Source organism: Argentina silus (assembly GCF_951799395.1).
Source record: "Argentina silus genome assembly, chromosome: X".
NCBI lineage: Eukaryota > Metazoa > Chordata > Actinopteri > Argentiniformes > Argentinidae > Argentina > Argentina silus.
In genome coordinates this window covers 1,835,023-1,861,894 of record NC_139653.1, presented here as the reverse complement: position 1 = coordinate 1,861,894, position 26,872 = coordinate 1,835,023, and the positions used below count along the sequence as shown (strand labels likewise).

The window sequence follows — 26,872 nt, the reverse complement described above, 5'->3', positions numbered from 1 at the left end:
TGGGTCTTTCTGCCTTTAGTTTTATCCTCAGCAAGTGAAATGCATGCTCGATCAGGTTGAGATCAGGTGATTGACTGAGCCATTGCAGAATATTCCACTTATTTGCCTTAACAACCCTCCTGGGTTGCTTTCGCAGTATGTTTTGGGTCATTGTCCATCTGTACTGTGAAGTGCCGTCCAATCAACTTTGCTGAATTTGGCTGAATCTGAGCAGACAGTATATCCCTAAACACTTCAGAATTCATCCGGCTGCTTCTGTCTTTTGTCACATCATCAATAAACACTAGTGACTCAGTGCCATTGGACGCCATGCATGCCAATGCCATCACACTGCCTCCACCGTGTTTTATAGATGATGTGGTATGCTTCAGACCATGAGCCGTTCCAAGCCTTCTCCATACTTTTTTCTTCCCATCATGCTGGTACAGGTTGATCTTAGTTTCATCTGTCCAAAGAATGCTGTTCCAGAACTGGGCTGGCTTTTTTAGATGTTTAATCTGGCCTTTCTATTCTTGAGGCTTATGAATGGTTTTGCACCTTGTGGTAGACTTGGATAAGACTGGAGAGTGTTCTTCACTTGGCTAGATGTGAAGGGGTTTTTCTTTACCATGTGAAGGATACTGCGATCATCCACCACTGTTGTCTTCTGTGGACATTCAGGCCTTTTTGTGTTGCCGAGCTCACCAGTGCATTCTTTTTCTCTCAGAATGTACCAAACTGTTGATTTTCCTAATATTGCTGCTCTCTATTTTTTTGTTTTTGCAGGATGTAAGGATGGCCTGTTTCACTTGCATTGTGAACTCCTTTAACCGCATGTTGTGCGTTCACAGCAACAGCTTCCAAATGCAAATGCCACACTTGGAATCAACTCAGACCTTTTACCTGCTTAATTGATAAAGAAAGGAGGAATGAATAGCCCACACCTGTCCATGAAACTGCTTTTGAGTCAATTGTATAATTACTTTTGGTCCCTTGAAAAAGAGGGGGCTACATATTAAAGAGCTGTAATTCCTAAACCCTTCCTCCAATTTGGATGTGAATACCCTCAAATTAAAGCTGAGAGTCTGCACTTTAAGCCCATATTAATTATATAACTGTAACTTGAATATGTTTTGGTAAACAGCTAAATTAACAAAAATTGTGTCAGAGACCTAACTGTATACAGTTGTGGTCAGAAGTTTACATACACTTGTAAAGAACATGTATGTCATGGCAGTCTTGAGTTTCCAATCATTTCTACAACTCTTATTTTTCTGTGATGGATTGATTGGAGCACATACTTCTTTGTCACAAAAAAACATTCATGAAGTTTGGTTCTTTTATGAATTTATTATGGGTCTTCTGAAAATGTGACAAAATCTGCTGGGTCAAAAATATACAATACAATACCTTGAATTATCAATTTTGGTAATGTAGAAAGTTGTGTCAATCAAATTTGCTTTGTGGCATGGCCTCTTAAGTTCTTATGATTGACTACAGCTGGTGACTTATTTCAGTCCATTTAAATAGGGCTTGTTTGATACACTCATTACACTCTGCCAAAAACGTTGCAATGGGAAAGTCTAAGGAGCTCAGCACGGATCTGAAAAAGCGCATCATTGACTTGAACAAGTCAGGAAAGTCACTTGGAGCCATTTCAAAGCAGCTACAGGTCCCAAGATCAACTGTGCAAACAATTGTTTGTAAGTATAAAATGCATGGCACAGCTGTGTCACTGCTACGATCAGGAAGAAAACGCAAGCTATCACCTGCTGCTGAGAGAAAATTGGTCAGGATGGTCAAGAGTCAACCAAGAACCACCAAAAAGCAGGTCTGCCATGAATTAGAAGCTGCTGGAACACAGGTGTCAGTGTCCATAGTCAAGTGTGTGTTACATCGCCATAGGTTGAGAGGCTGCCGTGCAAGAAGGAAGCCATTGCTCCAGAAGCGGCACCTTTAAGGCTCGACTGAAGTTTGCTGCTGATCACATGGACAAAGAAAAGGCCTTCTGGAGGAAAGTTCTGTGGTCAGATGAAACAAAAATTTAGCAGTTTAGCCACAATGACCAGAAATATGTTTGGAGGAGCGAAGGTGAGGCCTTTCACCCTAAGAACACCATACCTACCGTCAAGCATGGTGGTGGTAGTATTATGCTCTGGGCCTGTTTTGCTGCCAGTGGAACTGGTGCTTTACAGAAAGTAAATGGAATAATGAAGAAGGAGGATTACCTCCAAATTCTTCAGGAAAACCTAAAATTATCAGCCAGAAGGTTGGGTCTTGGATGTAGTTGGGTGTTCCAACAGGACAATGACCCCAAACACACATCAAACGTGGTAAAGGAATGGCTAAATCAGGCTAGAATTAAGGTCTTAGAATGGCCTTCACAAAATCCTGACTACCCCATCGAGAACATGTGGAGTGCGCTGAAGAAACAAGTTTGTGTCAGAAAGCCAACGAATTTAGTTGAACTGCACCGATTCTGTCAAGAGGAGTGGTCAAATATTCAACTAGAAGCTTGCCAGAAGCTTGTGGATGGCTACCAAAAGCGTCTAATTGAGGTGAAAATGGTCAAGGGACATTTAACCAAATATTAGCATTGCTGTATGTATATTTTTGACCCAGCAGATTTTGTCACATTTTCAGAAGACCCATAATAAATTCATAAAAGAACCAAACTTCATGAATGTTTTTTGTGACAAAGAAATTTGTGCGTGCGTGCGTGCGTGCGTGCGTGCGTGCGTGGAGGAGTCTGGGGGACTAACGCCTCAACTGATCTCCATAAACGGGGGCCTGTCTATCAACAGGATTGTCACCTTGACTAGATGACAGACCACAAAATAGTATTGTTTGGTTTAGGGCACCTGAACTCAGCTCCCTCCCCTGTCTTACATTTACATTTAAGTAATTTAGCTTTTATCCAAAGCCACTTACAATAAGTACATTTGTCTGTACATTTTGTAAGTGAATCAACTTGTATTTGTTTTACTGGTAATGTAGGGTGTTAGGGGGTGGAGAGGTCTGAGGAGGAAGAGCCCAAAAGAGATGGGTCTTTAGTCTACAGCGGAAGATAGGTAGTCACGTCCTGACAGTGATATCTGTGTGTGTGTGTGTGTGTGTCTGTGTCTGTGTCTGTGTCTCTGTGTCTCTGTGTCTGTAGCTCGGGGTGTGGTTCTCCCTGGGCTGTGCCTACTTTGCCCTGGAGGGCTATGAGGGAGCTGCCAAGGCCTTCCAGAGGTGTGTGGGACTGGAGCCAGATGTAAGTATTACCCCCACATACACTCATTCACACACACACACACACACACACACACACACACACACACACACACACACACACCCACCCCTCCCCAATGTCAAGACTTTTACATCATGACATACAAGAGGACAAGCTCAATCACACAAATGCTCCAAGGGGCCATAACAATACCATTTCCTCTCTCGATTTGTCACTCCCTCGCTTGCTCTCCATCTCCCCTCTCTCACTCCTTTTTTCATTATGCTCACATGCGTGCACGCACACACATATGCAAGTATGCACACACACACACACATACACTCATTCATACACACGCACACACACGTGCACGCACGCCCACATACACTCATTCACATACACACACACACACACACACACACACACTTACACACACACACACACACACACACACACACACACACACACACATATACACACACTCCCTCCTAACCCAGCTATCATACTCCGGTCCTCCAGCAGTCTTTTCCAATTCAGCTTAATGACCCATAATGCACCTGTTTGCCCACTGCCTTGTGAGCGAATGTTCACCCGGAGCTCTCATCAGAACACATTTCTGCTCTGGGGCGGGAGCGAGTGTTTCCGCCTCATCTTCTAAACAACCCCTGTGTGCTTACTTGTGTGTAAACTGTGAATTGTATATTTTTTTTCTTCAGAATGCAGAGGCGTGGAACAACCTCTCTACAGCCTACATCCGCCTGAGACAGAAGTAAGTACAGCCCCCCATTTATCCACCCAATACATCATTCATTGTCCATTATTTGTTAAACAAACATAGTTTTCTTGATTACCTTAATCAAAATGTGCATTTCAGCAGCACCAAAATAATAGTTTTCACCTGTTCCACAGACACCATGGCATGTTTGATTTAATTGGTCCCTTACCTTTTGTCTTTATTGAGGGACTTCTTTCTTGCACTGGGAAATCACAAGCCACTCTATCAATTTCCTCAGTTAGGATTGAGTTTAACCTCAGGATGAGGAATTGTATTAGAGAGGCAACTGGTTTTGGTCAGTCAACCTCAATAGCTGGTTTTCCACAGCGGGGCTTACGCTGTGCGTGCCAGTGTGTGTCAAGGCCAAGTGCTTTTCCTCAATCACTCCTGGGCTTCAAGAGTGCTTACTCCCGGCCGATGCTTTTAGCCTCCTATACCCTCTTGATCCTTATGAGGCCAAACAGGGCTAGGGGCAGTATGGATATTCTTATAATCCAAGTGCTTTAGTTGGCTAGCGAACTTGGTGGGTGGCAAGCATAATCCAAGTTGGCTTGCTGTAACTACACAATCGAATGGATTTGAATAGTGCTTTTTACAAATACAATTGTCATCAACTGCTTAAGTTACCAGAACCTGTTGGGAGAATTTGATGTGTTGCTAGTGTCTCCATAGTTCACAACCTTACAAACTGCAGAATGTAAATAAACTGGAGATCATACGGGGAAAATCATACTAGTACTAGTAAGCTTTGTAAGCTTTGACATGCACCGCTAGTAAGCTTTGACATGCACTGGCACCTGTCGAAAAGCAGCTAATGTTCTCTCACTCTCAGCCCTGGTCTCAATGAAGGTCTTTAGACACCATGCTTACTGATCATGGACCTCTCCCTGACAGAGAGAGAGAGGGGGAGAGGGTGTCTGTGTGTGTTAGAGTGAGAGAGAGAGAGTGAGAGTGAGTGAGACAGAGAGAGCCCCACACAGTCACAGTAGGTTCCCATCCAGGAAGACAGTATTGATTTCTGGCCAGGGCTGCTGGAGAGGTTTCGAACAGGGAGGTTGGGACTGTGGACAATATGGTGTCTCAGGAAGGACATTAAAACACACTTATCAAACACAACATCGTCACCAGAGATCATAGCACTGATTCACATGTCAGGGAAAAAGATTGACGTTCTATTGTTCTATTATTTTATTTTTTTTACCTTCAACTCCGCTGGTCATTGGATTAGCCTCTTAGCAGAACTCATTGCCAGAAACCCCCACGCCACCAGCAGTCATAGTGGTAAAGATTCAAATCTCACCAGCTCCCGACTGATTTTACCATAGGGGCCAAATACCGGAGCCCAAACGCAGGCTTAAGTCAATTAGTGCACTCTGACCAAGGCAAGATGGGCAGGTTCTCTTATTTTCCCTGAAAACCACAAGTCTCTTCCTGGCAAGGCTCATATTGCGAGAGCAGGAAAACGCCTGGGTTTCTTGGGAAACTTTGCCCCTCCCTCAACCCCCGTTCAAATCAGGCCTGTGCTTTCAGGCTTGAAATTAAAAAAGCGGGAAGCTTCTATTAAATCCTGGTTAGCGCCGCTGCTAATTCAGCCGAAGCCTATATTTTTTTTAAGAGCCAGGAGCATGTGGTGTGTGTGTGCGTGTGCGTGTGTGCGTGGTGTGTGTGAAAGGTGGGCTCCTATCGCGTCATGCTAACTGTGTCGTGTGCATGTCAGTTTGAGGTGTAGGACACACAGGGGGCAGTCTTGGCAGGGTTCACTGTAACTGGTCCACCTCTGGACGGCTGCTGGACACAGATATGGGACCATCGCCTAAAATATTTCATTAAAAAATTTGAGTAAATTGCCCCTTAAGAAATTAACAGCATTTAGAAATGATGGTGATGGGTTGTATTTAGATTCAATGTGAGGTTGTAAGCTGCTTTGAGAAGGCATGTAAAGAAAATGGCACCAGCCATTTTCAGACAGATACAGTAATAAGGTTTCCTCTTTCTCTCCTCTGACAGAAACAAGGCATTCCGCACCCTGCAAGAGGCTCTGAAGTGTAACTTCGAGCACTGGCAGATCTGGGAGAACTTTATCGCTGTCTGCATCGACACAGGAGAGTTCACCGAAGCCATCAAGGCCTACCACCGCCTCATGGACTTGCGTGACAAATACAAGGACGTGCAGGTACATTTTTCACAATGCAGGAAAATCTTTTCAAGTTGCCCATATGCAGATCTAGAATCAGTTCATCTACTCTCAATCTGAACCATAATCATGCAACCAGGGGAAAACTGACTCTCGACCTGTTCCTCTGGCACAGACGCGCCTCTGATCCTGTCACAGCTGGTTCACATCTGGGGGGTCAAAACAGCCTGGTGTCAACACCACACAGCAACCTGGGGGATTTGAATACGCCATCCCCCCTATATGCCACCGAGAGTGTGCGTTTAATGGTGCCATATGGGGTTCATCTACCGCGTTGCCCTCTGTCTCTCTCTCAAGGCACGCCTGTCGTTAGCAGCAACAGAGGCATCTCCCAGAAGGAGCCCTGAGCATCGAGAGCAAGAATGCAATTTGCGATTCAGTCTCCATATGTTCCAGGGCACAGAAGGGTGCTTTACACCCCCCATCTACCACCCTTCGCTCCAGCAGTGAGCCCAGAGAGACAGAGAGAAAAAAGAGAGAGCCCAAGGGAATGAACAATCTATGAGAGTGGTTTAAGCTGACAGCAGGCTGTTTAAGAAGAGCCCTCTGCCAACACCTGCTAGCACCTCTTTAATATTGTAGCCTCTGGGTGTCCAGTTCCTCCAGGAACGTGCCCCTGCTATGTAGTACAGTATGTCAGCACCAAACATCTGTAGCCTCCCCTTAAAGATTTATAAATTCATTTTTATTTCGTTTAATTTTCATAAATCTACAGGAAAACACTGAATCATCTCTCGCTAATTGGAAATCCACCAACGCATGTTAATTAGAACATTAACCAGCAACTTCAAATGAACAAGCCCAAAATGGGCAATATGATTGCGTCTCTTTCTTCTTTGTCCCAGAATACATGCAGTTTATTAACTTCAGAGCAATTAACTTTAAAGAAGACGTCTGCCTGGATGTGAGTGCTCAAAATAACAAACAGTGCCAAGATGTGTGTTTGAGTGGGGAGGCTGGAGGCTGGAGGCTCCCAAGGGGGGAATATGCAAACATAATCAGAATACAAGCCATCGTCTACCTGCCTGCACCCGCACTGTTCAGCTCTGTTTTGGAGTGTGGCTTTCATTGCCTTTTCTAATTAGCTTTAAAAAGTCCCTCCCCCCCCTACCCCCTCTTTTTTGCTCCTCTCTCTTCTTTTGCTCAATTTGTGCTTGGCAAAATGCTAGCGCCTCATCAATTAGGATGTGAAGATGTAAAAGCACACAAGTTGAAAAGGACAACACCAAGCTTCCCCAAGGCCTGTATGAAGGATATCTCAGAGTAATTGGGATTTTGGACATTCTTACCTCTTGCCCCCCCCGGTTTATGAGTGTTTCATGCAGCCGTCTGATAGCCTCCCACCCTCAAGCTGACTGTGCTCAATTCAAACAGGCGCAATTTGGTTATTGACATGGTGAAGTCACTCCCCTTTCCTCTATCCTTTCCTATTCCCTGACCCCCCTAAACACAGTTTCATTTTTAAAGAGTGCCTGCATTCAAAGCAAGTATATTTTTAAAACCTATTTTTAGGACCGCCTGATTCATGTCTTTGAATTGTATTTTCAATCCTATGAAGAACGGCAACAGTTTAACATCATATCAGCTTAACCACTTGAAATCTATTCTTGGAAGCGCTTTTCGTTTTCTCTCCTGCAATCGTTCTCTTGATGATCTTGTCCTTTCGCTCATATTTTATCTGTTTATTATTTCTGACTTGGTTTGCTCCCTCAGACTGCATGCACAGTTATATACAGTTATGCATCGCTGAGAGTACTATACAGCCCCAGTCCCCGTTTGCCACAGTGCATTCCTGTCCACTGAAATGTGGAGAGGCCACTGTAATGTTCTGGGTGACTGGAACCTTTATGGACAGAAGAGACCACTGTAGTGGTCTGGGTGACTGTCCTATGGAGGCCACCGTAGTGGTCTGGGTGACTGGGACCTTTGAGGACCTCCATGTCACATGCATTCTTATCCTTGTCCCCCTGGGGCTTAGTGAGAAATCAAGAGGCAGCCAGCTAAACCAACCACACATTGAAATATGAACTTAAGCACGTACGCGCGCACACACACACACACACAAATTCCTTTGAGACAGAGAGGAATTTACTGTTGTTGTTATTTCTCCTGTTCTTTCAGTCTCATTCAAAGTGGATCAAACACCCCTCTACGCCATTCTCACTCAACGTACATAAACCCCTTGACTCCATTTTCCATCTAACTCTGTCCCTGTGGGGGGAGGATATTACTTTCCCACTTAATTTCACGCTATAACCGGATACAGCAGGAATCTGGGAGAGCGATCCATTCAATTTCCCCTTTAAGTTGTCACTTTCTCTGCAGATAATTATTTTTTTTTAAATAACTTGCATCAGGAAAAAGTCCTATTTAGAGATTTGGACAGTCGTATCAGATGAATCCACATCGGAGGTCTTCCCCAAGCTTAAATCACTTTCAAACGGTGAGGTGCCCCATTGGCAGAAGAGAGCTGTCAGTCAACATTAGCGCCCCCCCCCCCACTGGACCTACCCCTTCAGCACATTGAGCCTCCCTCCAGCTACTGTAGCAGGTGGGTCTGTATGACAGCTCACTGATAAGGCAGATAAGCCTTTGTTCAGGGCTGGCAGGAAGAGGGGAAAACGTGTTTTAAAGGATGTTCACATACCTTTCATCTCCTCTGCTTTCTATCATAATATCACAAAATATCGCGTTTTAAAACTACCTGAGTCAAGATATCTCACTTTGAATGCCCTCATCAGTCCTGATGTTACAAATTGTCCATTTGTCCACTCCCAAGATTCCTCTCTCCATCCCATATGAGGTCCTTCTGTTGAACAGCGTTAGAGCTAGCGCGTGCTGCTCCCTGTGGATCACTGGCGTAGTAGAGCAGGATCGGAGTGCAAAAACTCTCGTCTGACGTATTTTCATTCGGTATGACACTTTTTTAGGAAGTGTAAACAAACCTCGCATTTCGATAGCTATAATGCAGCTGCCTGCGAAATGCTAATAGTTTGAGATGGTAATGCATTATGGATTGACCAGAAATACACATGAAAATGGATTTCAGGTAAACTTACTATTTAAAGTTAAGATTTTTAACAAATCACATGTGGAAATTGGGGGTGTGTGGTTGAGTGGATTATCACAGGGAAAGCCAGTTGATATTGCTGCAGTTCTCATTGCTGTGAAGGGTCTCTTACTGAAGGTGCACCCCAAAGCACCTCTGAAGACAGCTCATTGTTTTTACTTGCAAGGGAGGAAAACGTCAAAATTAGATCTCCAGTGGAACTCAACTTTGGGGGCCTATAATTTTTTCTGAGGGTGCAAACGGGAGGGAGAGGTAGAGAAAAGAGAGAGAGGTAGAGGGAGACACTCCCAGATTCTCTGGGGAGAGAGATGTTATTTTAGGGGCTGAGATGGCAGGCTAAGACAGATGGGGTGAATCATCCTCTCCTTACCTTCACTGGCCTACAGGAGACCACACACACAGACACACAGACACACAGACACACAGACAGACAGACAGACAGACACACACACACACACACATACACAGCTCTTATATAAGTGCTCTCCTTTAACCCAGCTCTCATTTAGGGTCTCCTCTTACAGAGAAACTCCTGGTACATATTTCCTGGGTTGAATCAAGTATACACAGGTATCAAACAATTTAATTAGCATGTGTTGTACTATACTTGCTATGGACTATGTTGTCTAACCAAGTTTCATTGAATAATGACAGACGTCACATTATGATTGCTAGTATTATCCCTCGAATCTGGACTGTCACTACTTGCAGGACTCACGCACACACAGGATCATCGGGTTCAAGCTCTAGTGCCCTGTTTTTTAGCTGGTGATGAAGCAAACAATGTTGGTGGTAAAGTTAGAATTGACAATACTCCAGTTCCATCTTCGCCATAATCATTAAGGAAAGGGCAACAATATGTGATCATATAGTTTTACATAGCTTAAATAAAATTAATAAACACATATCACAAGAACTAATTTTCTCTTTCACAGAAACGTAAGCGAGGCTTCACAATAAAAGTACAACAGAAACGTAAGCGAGGCTTCACAATAAAAGTACAACAACCAGCTAGCTTGAAATGTCAGAGCTAGTATGCAAAAAATACACTTCAAACAGTAAGTAATATAAAACATACCTGGTGATAAAGCAAACAATATTGGTGGTCAATTTTGACTCAGTAAAGTTAGAATTGGCAATACTCCAGCTCCTGTACATGAAAATATAACACAGTCACAACTTTGTCTAGACCGCTTGTGGCAGCCATGTCATGCCTCATTAACTAGCAACTTGCATAAGGATTATGACATCACAAAAAGGAGCGGCACTCAACTTTCTACATACCATCTTCGCCATAATCATTAACGAAGGGAAACTAATATGGTGGCCACAGTGAAGATGACACCAAACCAATACCAGCTTATGCCAAGAGAGGGCATAAGAGCCTTGAATAGAGACATAACATTTCAGAACTTATTCCCTTTAGAATGAGAATATAATATATTGGTGAACTTCATAGATATACATGCAGGTGAAAACTGCTCCCTGCTACACTTGCAAAAGAGAATTAGCGCTGTATCTAGTTAACGCTAAACTCAAGTAAGGCCATGCTAACTTGATTAATTGTTCAACGGATTTCCTTTTTAGAAAAGTGAGGCAAGCAAGTGATAAAAATAAACATGAGAACTATGTGAAATAATATGATAATAATTTCTTCTGATTATTAAATACATTGACATTAATTAATTTAGGGGCCCTGGACTAAATCTTGGCTTAAGTCACGGTGTTTTCGTTATGGAAAGGTTGAGACAGTTGTAATTACCTCATTATGCTATTCATGTCATATTCATCAAAATCCAGGGGGATCCCTGTATTAAATAAATGGGAAAATGACAGATTGTGGAATGAAAATGTTACTATTTAAACAATATATTTGAGCTGAAACATAACAAAAACCATTCAAATTTAGCAATTTTGTCTTTCCTAAAATATAACACTGCCCCTCTATGACCTCAAACTGTCAGTGTGTCTGTCTTGTATTAAACAGCTGAGCTACAAAATGTGAAATCCGTAGTCCTTCGTTTTGTAAGTCAGATCTCGCCTTACATACAAATCTAAATTTATTATTATAAAGTTATTAGCCTGTGATTACACAATGGGAACACATTTCTGGGATTTAATTAATTTGTCCCGTTATTTATTTTTATTTTTTAATGTAAGCCTACGTCTTAGGCGTAACTGGCGGGGGGATCAGTGTTTATTTTGGTACCCTTTTCTTCGATTTAGTGTCGTCTTAGTAAATTTTACTAAAATAACCTAAAGTTTTAGTCATGTTTTTGTCATTTGAATAATGATTGAGTCTAGTTGTTGTCAAAATGACAAACTATGGGCCTTTTAGTCAACTTGTCATGAATGAACTTAATTAATGTAATTGAATTTTATAACATTTGTATTGCCTTTATTTATTTTATTTTACTTTATTTCAGACACAGGTCCATATCAGCAAAGAAAAATAACCATAGTTAACATAAATGACTGACTTCCATGTATGCAAGCATATGGTTTGTCCTACTACATCCGATTGCATGATTGTCTTCCCAAATTAGCAGAATAACCCCCTCCCCCATTTGGGACCCATTGACCCCACCAGACGCTGGGTATATATTCTCTGGTGATGCTCTGATGCCTGTACTGCAGCCATCTGGAGATTGACTTAGTTCGGTGGCCATGTGAACTTCTTAATATTTTCCTTGACATACCTGAATTAATGATGGTGACTTATCCTTCCACTTAAACTGTTTAACTTTTAAAATGGTAAAATACCCCCTCAAGAGAGGCTATAATTAGTAATGTCAAACTTTGTAGAATTGTAGGAAATGCGTTTCCAAGGGTCAATGTTTTTTTAGGGGAGGACCCTCGGACTTCTTGCAATTCTATACCTTTTGACATCAAAACAATAAATGTAGGGCCTGTTTACATTTATAATCCATGAAATAAAACAGGGCAAAATTGGTATAAGAAACACATTTCTATGCAATACATTTGACATGACTATTTGTTCTGTGTGCATTTTTGGACTCCAGGGGTTGCGTCTTGCTCGAATTTCTAAGAATTAATACGGACCGATAGTGCAGCCACCTGGTCAAGATGGGCAAGCACATAATTTAAGTATTGCACTAAGACCAACCCCGAAAACAGAAAGGTTCCAATGTGAAAACCAAAGTTTTCGCTCCCTTCTGCAATACATGTATTCTTAATTTAGATATGTCCCTCTGTATCTATGGTTGTCCGCAGTCAGGTAGCCAAATTGTGTCCACTGCTTGCAGTTGCATGCGCTCGAGACCCAGCAAACCACAACTTGTTCAAGTTCACCAGCAGTTACTGTTTAAAAGACTGGGCTGGTCAAGAACGCAGACAATTATGAAAGGAGGAGAAATTAAAACAATTTACGCCACTATTGGCCACCAGTAAAGTTTGGGAGCACATTGTTGTGGAAAATCCAACGGTTCTGTAACCTACTCTTGCAAATTATGTTGGTAATTGCTGCGAGAATAAATGCCTCTGCTTAGTGTGAGAATAAATTACTAATTTTGTTTAAAATCACAGGAGTAGCTGTGCTTAGCTTCCCCTATCCTGTGGGATGCTACGCCCATGCATAACGGTGAACGTCTGTCTCCAAAAAGTGTCACCAATTAAGTTTACATTCTGCAGTTTGTGAGGTACAGACTGTCATAGTGTATATAAGCAGCTGGAAGTTCTAAGACCTAAGCCACAGATATTAAATAAAGTGTGTACAGTAGAGTTTGTAGTGTTGGTTGATAAGGTTGAAGATGTGAGAAAACGAGATTTGGAACCGGTCCAGTGTTAAAGTGGGCTTTTCCGTTGAGCATGTTTACATTCACACCACTCCAAGCAATCAGATCAGCTTCCTCACAGATTCCATTCCTCTGCTGGCAGGTCTAGCCACAGTGAACTGAAGACAAAACTAAAATATAACAGGAGGCTTGTAAGAGGGCCTGTCTGCCAGCTGAAATAATCACCTATTAACTTATGATCCGGGTGATTCTGGCGTTAAGGGTCAATGCGATGACCCTAGGGTCAAGCTTTTAAAAAGGCTCTTTAGATATGCAGTTTGATCATGTTTGTTTTAACACTCCACAAACATACACACAAACATACACACTTCACACACAGAGGAGGTGCCTCCAGCCCCTCGGCCCCACCTATCATTCTCTGGACGTCTCCTTCTCCTCGTCTCCACTGAGCGTGTTCGACCGGAGCGTTGGTATTCCGTGCGGTGCATGAGGGCTTCATAAATAACATTCCCCTGGACAGACAGGATGAGGCCCAGAACGCCGCGGTACTTCCTGGGTTTTAGTGTTGCACATGCACGGACCTTCTGAGAATGTCTCCCAGTGATATCATCGTCTCTGTCTCACAGCTTGGCCTTCTTGTGCATTATGGAACGTGGTGTGTGTGTGTGTGTGCACTTTCTGACTTAATTTCTTTGTTTTCAGTGTGCTGATGAAACTTCTTTGTTAGTCCCTTAGGAAAGTGTTTAATCTGTATATGTAAACAAAGAGGGGGAATCATGTTTTGAAATCCAATATTGCTCTACCCTGTAGGCCCATCCAAGCTGTTTTAATTGCACTGCATGATGAATCATGACTGTGCATACATTTCCATTATTTTAAATAGAAAATAAGTGAGATGAATTCTGGGCAGTTTTGATATTCCACTTGTTTTGCCAAGCCTATCGCATTTGAGTGAGCCAAATGCCACACACATTCAGTTGAAATTGAATCTGAGAGGAGAAGGCGTCAGTGTGAAATAGCCTCCTTCTCAGATAGCAATCACAAAACTAGATCCATTGAAAGTGTGAGACGAAGCTATGACATTGAGGCTGCTGAAAGGCTCACAGAATGTTGAGAGAGGGCACATATACAGTGCCTTGTGTAAGTAATGGGACAGTGAAGCACTTTCTTGTTTAGGCTCTACACTCTAAAGTTTGGATTTGAAATTAGTTACAATTACTATGAGGTTAAAGTAGATTCTAGAGTCCAGTCAAGACCTTTTTTCCTGACCTATGCAGGCTTTTTGGGTACCTTTTTAGCAAACTGTAACCTGGCCTTCCTTTTTGAGGATAACTAGTGGTTTGCACCTTATAGTGAAGCGTCTGTAGTACTATCCGTATTCTGCGGATGGTAGTCTCTGACACACTCACGCTTACCTCCTGGAGAGTGTTCCTGATCTGTGAGACAGTTGTTTTGGGTAGCAAATTATGGTGAGCATTCTTCAGTCATCTACTGTAGAAGTCTTCCTTGGCCTACCAGCTCATTTGCCATTGCTGAGCTCACCGGTGCTTTTTAGAGTTCCAAACTGTTGATTTTGGTAAGTCTGATTTTTTCCCGATTTTTCAGCATAGTAATGGCTTCCTTGACTTTCATTGACACCTCTCTGCTCTCATGTTGACAGACACTAATAGTAGAATCCAAATGCAAATGAAAAGTCTAGAAACAATTCTTGACATTGACACTTATCCCTGCACAAATGATTTGACGGAACACACCTGACTTACCAGAAACACCTGTCAAGCCAATTGTCCCATTACTTTTGGTTCCCTGAAATAGGGAGACTATGTATAAAAAGTGTGAAACCAATATGTACACAAATACCCTCAAATAAAAGCTCATAGAAATTGTTTGATTTCAAATCTAAAGTTTTGGAGTATAAAATCAAAAGAAGAAAAAATGCTTCACTGTCCCATTACTGACAAAGGGCACTGAAACTCAAGCCAACTTGGTCAGTTTCACACACCTAGTAATAAATGCCCACCACTGTCTAAAGTATACTAGTCTCCCAACTGTTAAAAAGGGCCCATTGGAGGTGCCCAGCTATACAGTGTTTGTTTACAATGATATTGTTTACAAACAATGGCGTAATTCAAAAAGCTTATATTTTGGGTACTGGTAAGACAGTTCAACTATGAGGCATTTATAAGTTAGATTCTTCAAGAATCAATAGCTATATATAATGTATTTAAAAGTACACAAATTGATGTATCAATTCCCAGATTAATAGTAAAAACTACCAAAAATTGCCTGACCACCATCTGGAAGCATTTTCATGACTACCACACCTTTTTTCGATAGCCAACATCTCCAAGTCACGTCCTGAGGCGCGTTTAACACCTGCTCCCAAAAGCGCGAATGGTCCATTGGCCAGTGATGTTGATAACAATAACGAAAGTGGGCAGTCAATGCGTAATGATGTAGATAATGGATGAGGCAAACAATTTGCTCTCCTGTGTGGGTGCGCATTTGTGTCTGGCAGGTTTATGAACTGTTACTGGTCTAAGGAGTTACTGCGCTCAGTATTGTCCATCGAAACCCTACCGTTGTAATACGACTGCAAAGACAGAAATGGACACGTTCTTCACATCAATTTCCCAGGCAAACAAGTTGATTGCAAAAACAGAACTGGGAGCCTTCCGCCCTACAAAAAAATTACAGTGCGGGTGATAAAGATCAATCTGTGATGCCCTCCACATTTGACCGCGGTTTGAAATATGCCCATCAATATGTTATATTCAATATGTAGCTTTTGAAAATACAAAAGTCCTGACTCAACACAACCAGTGCATTATTTTATTTTCATGATCTAATTCAATGATTACACTGTTACACTAACATCAACAAATGGACGTCTCCGGACCCCTCTCTGGGTACTTTGGTTAGTATTCACGGCCCAGGGTTTCTAGTATTTAGATTAGGGTCGGTTTCAGTTTTTTACCTAGTGGGGCTGTCAATAGGATGCTGGTCAGGAAGGCCCCTTTAGTTTCACCCTGTCTTAAACAAGTGTGTAAGAGCTGGGCTTGAGCAAAGGTCTCCATACACTCCAGCCCTCAGTACCAGAGTTTCCCAAGGACAGTATATGGTACACAACACCACACATATGGGGCGTGGCTCAATGAGTCATTCCCACCTGTTCATTGAACTACATTTCCCACCTTCCCGCAGGTCCTAGAGATCCTGGTGCGAGCGGTGGTGGAGAACCTAACAGATAACCATGGTGTCCAGGCCTTGTCTCTACGTGCCAAGGTCCAAGAGCTCTTAGGCCGCGTGACATCTCGCCACAGTGTCGACGCCTCGATATGGCGGCAGTACGCCCTGATCTACGGAGACGGCCACAGCACGAACCCAGAGGACAATGAGAAGGTGAAAGGTTAAATCATAATATGCAATACACCCACTCACCCAACATCTCACTGTGCAAACAAACCCCATGTACTTCTACTCTAAATCCTTAAAAGGGAGGGGTGGGGTAGGGGTACAAAAGTAATTGTCATAATGGACTCTGAGCCTATTTATAGGCTCATTAATAACTGATAGGCAATAGTAAAGAATGTCAAGCTAATTAATTCAATGGCGTTGCACGTGCCCCCCAAATGATCGATGGGATCACATGTGTTAATGTCATATGCAATGGGCTGTTGATGAAACTGTCTCTTACTCATGGCCCAAGCCTTATTTTGCGATCCCCTGCATCTCAGTCCTGGCATGTTATTTGTCATAGGCCCCCATAAGGATGGTTCGCTGCATAGCGCTGGTTTCTGTTCATTAATTGTGTTTATTTAGTGAGTTTATTACGCAGGAATAGGGTGGGTTTTATGGTATGTGACTACAAGTGATTATATAGATGATACTGTAGCCTACAGCATTCTGCATGCAGATGGCAGACCGTTTCATTTGTCTGTCTGTCTGTCTGTGTGTGTCAGGCGTTGCAGTTCCTGTCCAAGGCCCATCGCTGTGAGTTGCAGACCAGTGGCTGGGAGAAAGACACAGGGACATTTAGGGAGGTGATCAAGAGAGCTGTAGACATGGGAAGAGGTGAGTGCTTTCGTCATATCTCTCACACACACACACACACACGCCTTCTCTCTGTTAATAACACCGATGGGGGGGAGCGGGCCAATACACCACACGTGAGCGCAGCATGTTCGGGGAGAACACTCCATCACTCGTAATGTCATGTCCTCCCAGGCCCTTTCAGTCAGGCAGCGCGGTAGGAGCCATGATGGATGGCAGACAGAAGAATAGTAAAAAGAAGACAAACAAGCCGCTTACCCCACTGCCCTCTGCCAAGCCGCAATCCCCATCCGAACAATTTGTGTGCCCTATAGCATATCTCCAGTAAAGTTTTTAATCTCTAGAATCCCCAGGTTTTTCATTACAGCCGGACGCTATGTTGAATTAAACATCAGAGAAGAGCCCGGGTGATAGGGGGGCAACACGGTAGGAATAGTAATAGTCCAGCGCAATGCTGCACACTCTCTCGCTAGCATCACCCCATCTCTCATCCTCACTCAGGTCACACACCCTGTTGCATTTTCACACTCACACACACCATCTGAAACTCACGCATGCGAGGTCCCCCCCCCCCCCCCCCATTAGGCAGGGGGACCTCGCTAATGTATTGGAACCCACCGACTCCCACCATCCAATCACAGCCCCCTCGCTCAGGCCCCGTAAACCCATGGTATGGATCTGGACACATAGCTGGGAAAGAGGAGAGATTTACAACAACAACAACAACAAAAGAAAAGGTGGCAGAGAGGAGGATAGAGAAGAAGAGGACCACACGTTTATAAGTCAAGCAGGTTTTGACCTTTTCCAGCCGCAGAGGCTGAGGGGGAGCAGCCGGAGACAAGGCACAGGCAGGTAGAGATGAAAAGGTGTTTTGTTTTCCCTTCCTTGTGTGCGAGAGGAAGATAAACGGCAGCAGGCAAACACAAAACAAAAGACTCCACGGCAATATCAATATCCTACTTCCTGCTCAGGAATAGGGAATTGTTTGGTGCGTTCCCCCCCAAAGAGCAGCATAGAGAAGACTCGTCCTACGAGCCCTTCAGTCGTGGAATGTGAATCATAGATACCTACTGTACTGTTTAGATAAGGTTTACTTCAAATTCTTGAAAAGAGAAAATGCATTCTCTCTCTCCACCTGAATTCAAATGGGCTCCGATGTCCTCTCAAGGTAAAGTGTCTGGCATCGTTACGGCAAACATTTTGATCACGTTATCTGGACAGCGATTACGGGAGTGATTAAACAGCTATTGTGGAAAGGTCACTGTCTAATTATTAATTTGCGAGCTGCCAGGCCATGAAGTGGTCTCTGGCTTAACGAGAGGAGTCTACCCTCCCCTCCCTCTCCCTTTTTCTCTCTCCACCCCCAACTTTTGTCTCTCTCTCTCTCCCCTCCTCTCCCTCGGTAGGCCTGAGACATCACCCTGAGGCAGGGAGCAGTGCAATTAACCAGTCCCAGGAGAAATTACTCTCTCTTTCTCTACCTCCACCTTTAGACCGATGGGGGTGTAATGACCAATAATACACAGTGCTCTGTCTATATGGGTCCTGTTAGTCATGCATAGGTCTGTGGAGCCACTGGGCTCCACAAGGTGATGGCCCTTGGGGGTCATGGACCATAAATACACATCATCCCCTCTCTCGTCCACGCCCTGTTCCAACGATTTCATCTCAGAAAGGATGCATGTATTTAATGGGTTGTTCTCTACCTTCAACTTGCTCCCTCTCTCTCTCTCTCCCCCCCCCCCATCTCTTTCTCTCCTCCTTCCCCACTCTGTGATCCAGTGTCCATCAGCTGTAGTAAGATGAAGTGTAACCCTCAGGAGGCTCTAACCATCCTGTCCTCGGCCCGCCTCAGCCTCAGGAGCCTGGCCACCAAAGCCAAGGTACAGTATGGTGTAGCAGATGCCAATTCACTTTGTGCCTACAGTTGTTGCATATTGTCATTTCCAAGCTACTTCACTCTTCTCAGGTTATGAATTTGCAATGACAATATGCAATGCAATTTTTTCTTATTAAAAAGAAAGTGGTGATCCACTCTCCTTATGTATTTCTTCAACAGATTCTACTGATTTTCTACAGTAGGGGTGGTAGAGGGAGACAGACAGAATTGTTGTCACAGGATATAAATTGCGAGACTGAGAATCGAACCCTGGTTTAAAGGGTAGACAACCAAACCCGCTTGGCCAAACTCCAGCACAAGTATGCTTCTAACCAAATGTGTCTGTGGAATTTTCACCTCCTGTCTCCTCAGCAACTGCACACAGACGTCGCTACAGGGGAGCTCCACGGTGACCTGAGCGATGATGTCAGAGAGCTGGAGCAGCTTATCACAGAGCTGCAGGACCTCAGTGGACTGCAGCGCGGCCAATCAGCATGACCCCCCCCCAACCACAGCCATGCCTCTATCTACTCTAAGTACCTCCCACCACTGATCTGCCACTGAGTGGATACTGGCAGAAGGTACAAAAAGACTTCACAGTTCAGCCATGGGTCCTAAATGAAAACCTAAACAAGTTATGGACTATATGAACTGTAAATGACAGGCAAAGGAACTACTTTATTTTTTAAGCTTGCATACACAGGTATGCAAAAAATTACATTTTCTATGCTTCCAGCAATGATGCAGTTGAAAGCTCAATCCTGCAGTCCATCAATATATATCCCCAAGTCACACTTTGCAGTGGAACAACCATGTTATGAACTGGAATCTGTAGAATCACTCGTAAAATGTATCAATGCCACCTTATGGTCTTAAACCACATTTGCCTTATTGTTCAAATGCACCAGTAGTCACCCTCCCCCCCTCTCTCTCTCTCTCTCACACACACACACACACACACACACACACACACACACACACAGCTACACTCCCCAAGAAGGAGAGAAATGTCACTACAGCTGTGAAGATGAGAAATGTATGAATGTGAGGAAAATCTGGGATTCAGGACAACAGTGGTGTGGACGTTCATCACCGGGGAGGCAGTGGGCCATGAAAGTGTCATCCTCACATAGCCCAGTCCCGCCAGCTCCTCATCATCATGCCCTGGGGGTACAGTCCTCCCCTCCAATGTGTTCTCTCCCGACGGAAAAATGACCTTGACATTGCTTTTGTTTTATCTCACTTGTTTTTTATGACTATCATAGAAGGTTATGTTTTTCTTTGCTTGTGCTGCTTTGTCATGGGGAAGGATCTTGTCTTGCTTTGAAGGAAAGGCTTATAGTACTGTAGGTGTCTGATAAGGGGTTTTATAACAACAGATATGGACACATTGTGTTTTTATGCGCTTTTATGAATGCCGTAATCCATTGGTTTTCTCATTTGATTAAACTTTATGAATTGGAACATGGAGATATGATTGAACTAGTCTTGTGCCAAGGGTCTGATACGATTTGGTAATGCGGTAGCTCTAGTGAGTAGCTGTTGTAACCATGCCTACCAAACCTCTTCATATGAATGAGCTCTGAATGTCAGTCATGAAATAAAAACGTGAATTAACAGACTATTTCAAGTGTTGTCATCATTTATTATCACATTACATCATACAGCAAACAAAGGGATGATTAGTCATAGATATCTGCTTGTTAATGGTAATATAACTCCTCCAAATGGTATTCACGGATATACTCGGACAAACACCATTATACTGATTTGCTGCCATTACACCATACCTTTGAAGCAGGCAAACAGAGGACGCCTGATTAACGTCAGCCTCGTGTTCCCTCTCCAACGTTCCTGTTTCTCACCGACAACATCCCCATAACGTCCAACTGCAGCTGAAATACGGTGGTGAGATCATTGCAGACAAGGAACACCAAAATGACATCACACTTAATGTAATGTAAGTGGTATGAATAAACAAGCAGGAACAACCAGTCTTTATGAAAAATGTAACACTTACAAAAAGGGTACACAAATGAACTTTAGGTAATGCATTAGTTAGCATTAACTAATGATTACTTAAACTACTTTGGCTATGTTCCGAGATACATTTTTGCGTTCTGCGTCCTCACGTTCTTACAAGAACATACCTATAGGGCGAGATGGCAATTTGTTCTTATCCGGTTACCTTACCTTATCCCAGAATTTGAGGCAAGATTGGGGAAAACATAGGAACACTTGAATAGCAACCTGGTCAAAGTAGCCTGAAGTCACGCATTAGCGATACAATGTTAGGTAATATTTTCTGCATCCTTAGTGCAGTTTGCCGACAGTGTACAATGACTTTGAACATAGCAGGCTAATGATGAAACAACATCAGTGTCAGGTTTACGAGAACGGTGAGGTTAAGTTTGGGCTATTGTTGCTGGGTGTCAATGGCAAGACCCTGCAGCTTTCCCCAAAGTGAGAGGCGCGGTCTTTGTTATGTATAGGCCAGAGTGGTTTATTAGAAGAGTGGCGCCAATGAAAGGGTACATTTTGTATTGGCTAACGCTTAGGGAGACTCAAATAGTCCCTTCACGCAAACCTATGAAGCAAGTTGCCAACCATTTGTTTGCCTGGCTAACCAGTCTAACAAATATTGCTACCTTGGATTTTAATTTTCGAACTGAATAGATACTGCAATCTCAACCGCGAAACTTCTTAGTTATACTGGAAGTTGTATGTTTAAACCAATTCAAGAGAGATTTTCCAAATGTGTGGTTGTTACATTGTTTTACTTGAGAATAGTCATGAGGTTTTGGGGCTGAAACTGTTTTCGTCCACCATTTTCCCTGTCTGAAGTATTGTTAACCCACCTACTTGCATAACTTAGTCCAATAATTGTTTTGTTTTTTTAAATCAATATTGGGTCAAAAAATTGGCACCACTCTTCTAATATAACACTCTGTTATAGCCATCTCACCCTATATGCTGGTATAGTGATTGCATCATAATCAAAGAATACCATGACAACTAAACTCTATGAGGACAGCAAGCTTGTATTGGAACCTCCATAGGAGACTTGTAAATACAGCTATTGTTTTTTTTGCTTTTTTTTTTGCTCAATAACATATTTAGTGGGCATGCATTCAGCAAGTGGGCTTGTTGTTGCTCATACTTATTAGGTGGGCTTGATCATTTAAAATGATCATCTCTGATTAAAATATATCTCTGATACTTACGAAACCTTTTAAACTATGAAGCTTTTTGTAACTCTAAAACCTCTCATCCGATTAACATGGTGGAATGTTACATTCTGTGAGCTCCTTTATTACTCCAACTGTCATGGAACTTGGACTCCAGGAGACCTGCAGAACACATTCTTAGAATGACAACAATGCACTCTCTTGGCTACCAGTTCTACCCCAATTAAACCGCTTGCAACCACTTAACCAACCAACTCTACCCACTCCACTAAACTACCCCTAAACTAACCCTATCTATCTATCTATCTATCTATCTATCTATCTATCTATCTATCTATCTATCTTTCCAACCTTATATATATCTAACCTTTCAACTACCTAGCCATCATCCTTCCACCAGGCAATACTGCTTCATTCAGTATAACCCATACTGATTAACCTCTTCAATGTTTTGATCTGTCTATACCTCCCCTCTATCATCCGTCCATTCTATCTTTCATCCATCCAATCAACCAACCTAACCAACTTATGTCATGTTCTTTCAACCATCCAGAAAATCATCAATCCTGATAAAAGCTTTCTGATACCCATTAATCCTTTAAAACTATTAAGCTTTTTGTAACTCTAAAATCTCATCCGGTTAACCAATCAACTCTACCACTTTCAACCACTCAACCAACCAACTCTCTATCCACTCCACTGAACTACCCCAGGCTCATCCTATCTATCTATCTATCTATCTATCTATCTATAAAAATATATATATATATATATATATATATATATATATATATATATATATATATATATATATATATATATATATATATATATATATATATACTAGTGTTCATTATTTCATATACTAGTGTTCATTATTTCACCTTCCCCCATCATCTCAAGATTTTTATTTTATATATATATATATATATACAGTCATGAGAAAAAGTTAGGACACCCCCCAAAATATTAAGTTATTCTCTTAAAAATATGGACATATCAATATGTTATCTTCTTTCTAACAATGTCTATAGATAAAGGGGATGTAATTGAACAAAAAACTATGAAAATGTAACTTTGTAATCATTTATTTAACGAAAAATTAACAATAATGCCAATTCCTACTGAGGAAAAAGTTAGGACACCCTATGCCCTAATAGCTAGTATTGCCCCCCTTGGCTGAAATAACCTCAATTAGACGTTTCTTATAACTGTCTACAGGTCTCTGACATCAATTGGGAGAAAGTTTTTCCCACTCCTCCTTGCAGAATTCTTTCAGCTGTGTGATGTTCAAGGGGTGTCTTGCATGCACAGCCAGTTTCAAATCAATCCACAGCATCTCAATAAGATTAAGATCCGGGCTTTGACTTGACCATTCCAGAACTCTCAATTTATTTTTCTTGAGTCATTCCTTGGTAGATTTACTGGAATGTTTTGGGTCATTGTCATGTTGCATGGTCCACATCTGCTTCAGCTTCAACTTTCGAACAGATGGTCTCACATTTTCCTCAAGCACCCTCTGATACAATACAAAATTCATAGTGGATTCTATGATGGTGAGCTGACCAGGCCCTGCTGCAGAAAAGCAGCCCCAAACCATGACATTTCCACCCCCATGCTTCACAGTTGGTATGAGGTTCTTGTTCTCAAATGCTGTCTTGGTTTTGCCCCAAACATGTCTACTCTTACTGTGCCCAAATAGTTCAACTTTGGATTCATCTGTCCAAAGCACATTGTTCCAGAAGTTCTGGTCTTTCTCTAGGTGTTCTCTGGCAAACTTTAGTCTTGCCCTGATGTTTTTTTTTGACAGCAGGGGTTTCCTCCTTGCACACCTCCCATGTAATGCAAACTTGTTCAGTCTCTTTCTTATGGTGGATGCATGTACTTTGACATCAATTGTGGCAAGAGATACCTGTAGGTCTCGTGATGACATTCTGGGATTGTTGGAGACTTCTTTAAGCATCTTTCGGTCAGCTCTTAGGCTGAACTTGCTTGGGCGGCCTGACCTGGCCATGTTGGTGGTGGTTTTAAATGTTCTCCACTTGTAAATTATTTTCCGGACAGTGGAATGGCCAATTTCGAATAGTTTGGAGATCTTTTTATATCCCTTCCCAGACTCATATGCATCTACAATTTTTCTTCTGAAGGCCTCAGAGAGCTCTTTTGATCTCGCCATGGTGATGCAACTCACTTCAACAATCAAGAGCAAACCAAACTAAATATCTGAGGTTTAAATAGGACAGGCTCCTCCAAAATCCTCTGTAACGATGTTCTAATCATTTGCACCTGATGTGGTGCTCTTTATTATAATTTTAGGCATTTTAAGTGGAACTAAATGTAGGGGTGTCCTAACTTTTTCCTCACAAGAAGATTGCATTTCTATTAATTACATTTTACCAATAATTTTTTAAATAATTTGTTTCAGTTGTATTTGTTTAGTTATATTACCTCAATTTTTCAATATTGTTCAAATGAATATCAAATGTCCATATGTTTGAATATGTTGAAGAAGACAAAGGTTTTCATAGGGTGTCCTAATTTTTTCTCATGACTGTATATATATATATAAATAAATGTTATTTATGTTATATATTTATGTTATATATATTTTAAAAAAATCTTTGAACCTGCGCAGTTTTTCACACTGTCTCCGATTCTGAGATGATGGGGGAAGGTGAAATAATGAACACTAGTCAATAAATAAAATGACGGTGGGATAAAGATTGACAGACAAATATTACCATTGTCATGTCAGTTTTGCAGCACTGAATGTTTGTTTGGGTGTCTCCAATGACATTCCCCGGCTTTGTCAGCATATAAGAAACACCTGAAAGATCATACTGGCAAGAACGCAGAGCGGTTAAAAACGGTTACATTTGAAACACACTTCTGCGTCATCACTGTAATAACCTCTAACCTTCACAGGAAACTACAACATTAGACAGACCAACTTTGTGCCTGTCACCAAACGGTAGTGAAGGAAAACAGCTTAAGAATGACCCTAGGCTAACAGCTACTGCAATGTGTTTAGTTTTAACACTGATCGATATTACGGTTTGAGTCAAATTGCATTTGTAGTAGCTCTTACAGACAACTGTGTTGCTAGCTACCAATAAAGTCAACCATGTCTCACCTGTATTTTAACCGTACCTTTTTGTTCCCTATTCTTGAAAATAACATGCTAAACTCGTAAAATGGGTTCAGAGAAATATGTGGGAAAACTGTTCCTCGCCATGCACACAGCTGAGAAAGGGGTGCCGGGCGGTTAAGCTATTCAAAATAAAATAATAATAAATAAAAAAACATGGCCGACATCGCTCTTGCTGTGAATTACTTACCCCTGGTTACCACAAAATAACAATGTAAATATCTCAAACCTAACATACATATATAACATACCAACGCTGTGATTACACTACCCTGATGCATGTCCTACTAGCTAGCTTTTTGGCTGCACAGTTATTTTCTAGTATAACTAATAGCTAGCATCAGAGAAATGCTAGCAAGCCTCACAGACTCATTCGCTAGCTAATCTACAAGCCATGAACACCAGTGGTGTAAAAGTAGATAGCTACTTTTCTTTAGAAAAGTAGCAGTATCCCTTGCCATATTAAACGTTATGTATCAACTTTTATAAAAAATAATTTTGACTATACACTTTACACTTGAACTGGAAGGATCTGCATATCAGATTTGCCATATGGATTCAAGCAACATTGTGAATTTCTGGGGAAATATGTATGGACTGCTGGAGACATTCCCCCTAGGAAAGTTGTAACATGTGACAATAGCCAAATATGTCTGTCACCCAGTTAGGTGAGCATTTTGAGGGAACTATAATTACGTGGCGTATTAACCCTGCAGAATTCCAAGGTGTCCTAGGGTGTGTAGAACACCGGAGGTGTGCATTAACAAGGATATCCACACTCTTCCGGTCGTTTGAGGAGTTTCAGGGGGAATCCTCGCAAAAAAACGATGGGATGCGTTTTATAAACGCATTAATGCGCTCCACGGTGTGTGCATATCCTCACGTTTCCGGCGGTAAGCGCACTGTCACAACCGCCTGAACTGTTGATATCGGCTGTTCATGCACACCCTCTCGTGCACTAATGCTTAAGTAACATGAATTTACATGGTTACTAAAGTGAAAATTGTCATTCCCAGTGTTTTGGTTTGAATTTTGGCTTCACCAGATCAAATTAGCGTCACCCATATATACACAATTAGGTTCCTGTCTTTTTCCAGTACAAGCCCTGCAACCCTTAAATGTTCAGTTTTTGATGGTTGCGAATTAAGAGGTTATGTATGTATTTAAAACTGTATGTATGTTATGTATGTATGTAAAACCCAATGAAATAAACCAATTGTATCATTTGTTTACATTTTACATCCCTAACATTTTAGCCAGTACAGTGCACACTGTCAGCTTCCGGCAGGTACAGATAACACCCTAGCCTAGATGAAACTGGCCATTGTGGTAAAATGCAGCAAGACTGTTCAGAATGCAAAGGTAAGAAAATGATGTAGCTAAAGTGATCTTGTTGTTTGAGATTGCACAGTGTTGTATTTTGCAAGCTAGAAAAATTACCTGTTCTCTTACGTTTCTTACAATTTTACAAAGCTAGCTTCAAAGTAACTCATCAATGTAATAGCATCCAACTGAATACAGAAATACTGCATAAATCAACATAAGAGACACTGTAGGCTGCTAACAAATTGGTTAACTTTACAGCCAGCTGGGGCGTTCAGTGGCGTAGCACACTAA

The 26,872-nt window shown here is 42.1% G+C and overlaps 1 protein-coding gene across 2 annotated transcripts in view; it reads left to right on the top strand.

Moving 5' to 3' along the window:
* Nucleotides 1-20,541, top strand: part of ttc27 (tetratricopeptide repeat domain 27) — an 87,021-nt gene extending 66,480 nt beyond the window's left edge. Inside the window, exons 14-20 of one of the 2 annotated variants that reach the window (XM_083696098.1) lie at nt 3,137-3,235; nt 3,910-3,962; nt 5,976-6,141; nt 16,192-16,389; nt 16,950-17,061; nt 18,823-18,923; nt 19,305-20,541. In XM_083696098.1, coding sequence (XP_083552224.1) covers nt 3,137-3,235; nt 3,910-3,962; nt 5,976-6,141; nt 16,192-16,389; nt 16,950-17,061; nt 18,823-18,923; nt 19,305-19,337 — 762 coding nt within the window. In that variant the 3' untranslated portion in view covers nt 19,338-20,541. Of the gene's footprint in view, nt 1-3,136; nt 3,236-3,909; nt 3,963-5,975; nt 6,142-16,191; nt 16,390-16,949; nt 17,062-18,822; nt 18,924-19,291 lie in introns of both variants that reach the window. The other variant, XM_083696097.1, reaches the window with a different exon arrangement.
* Nucleotides 20,542-26,872: the final 6,331 nt, after the last annotated feature.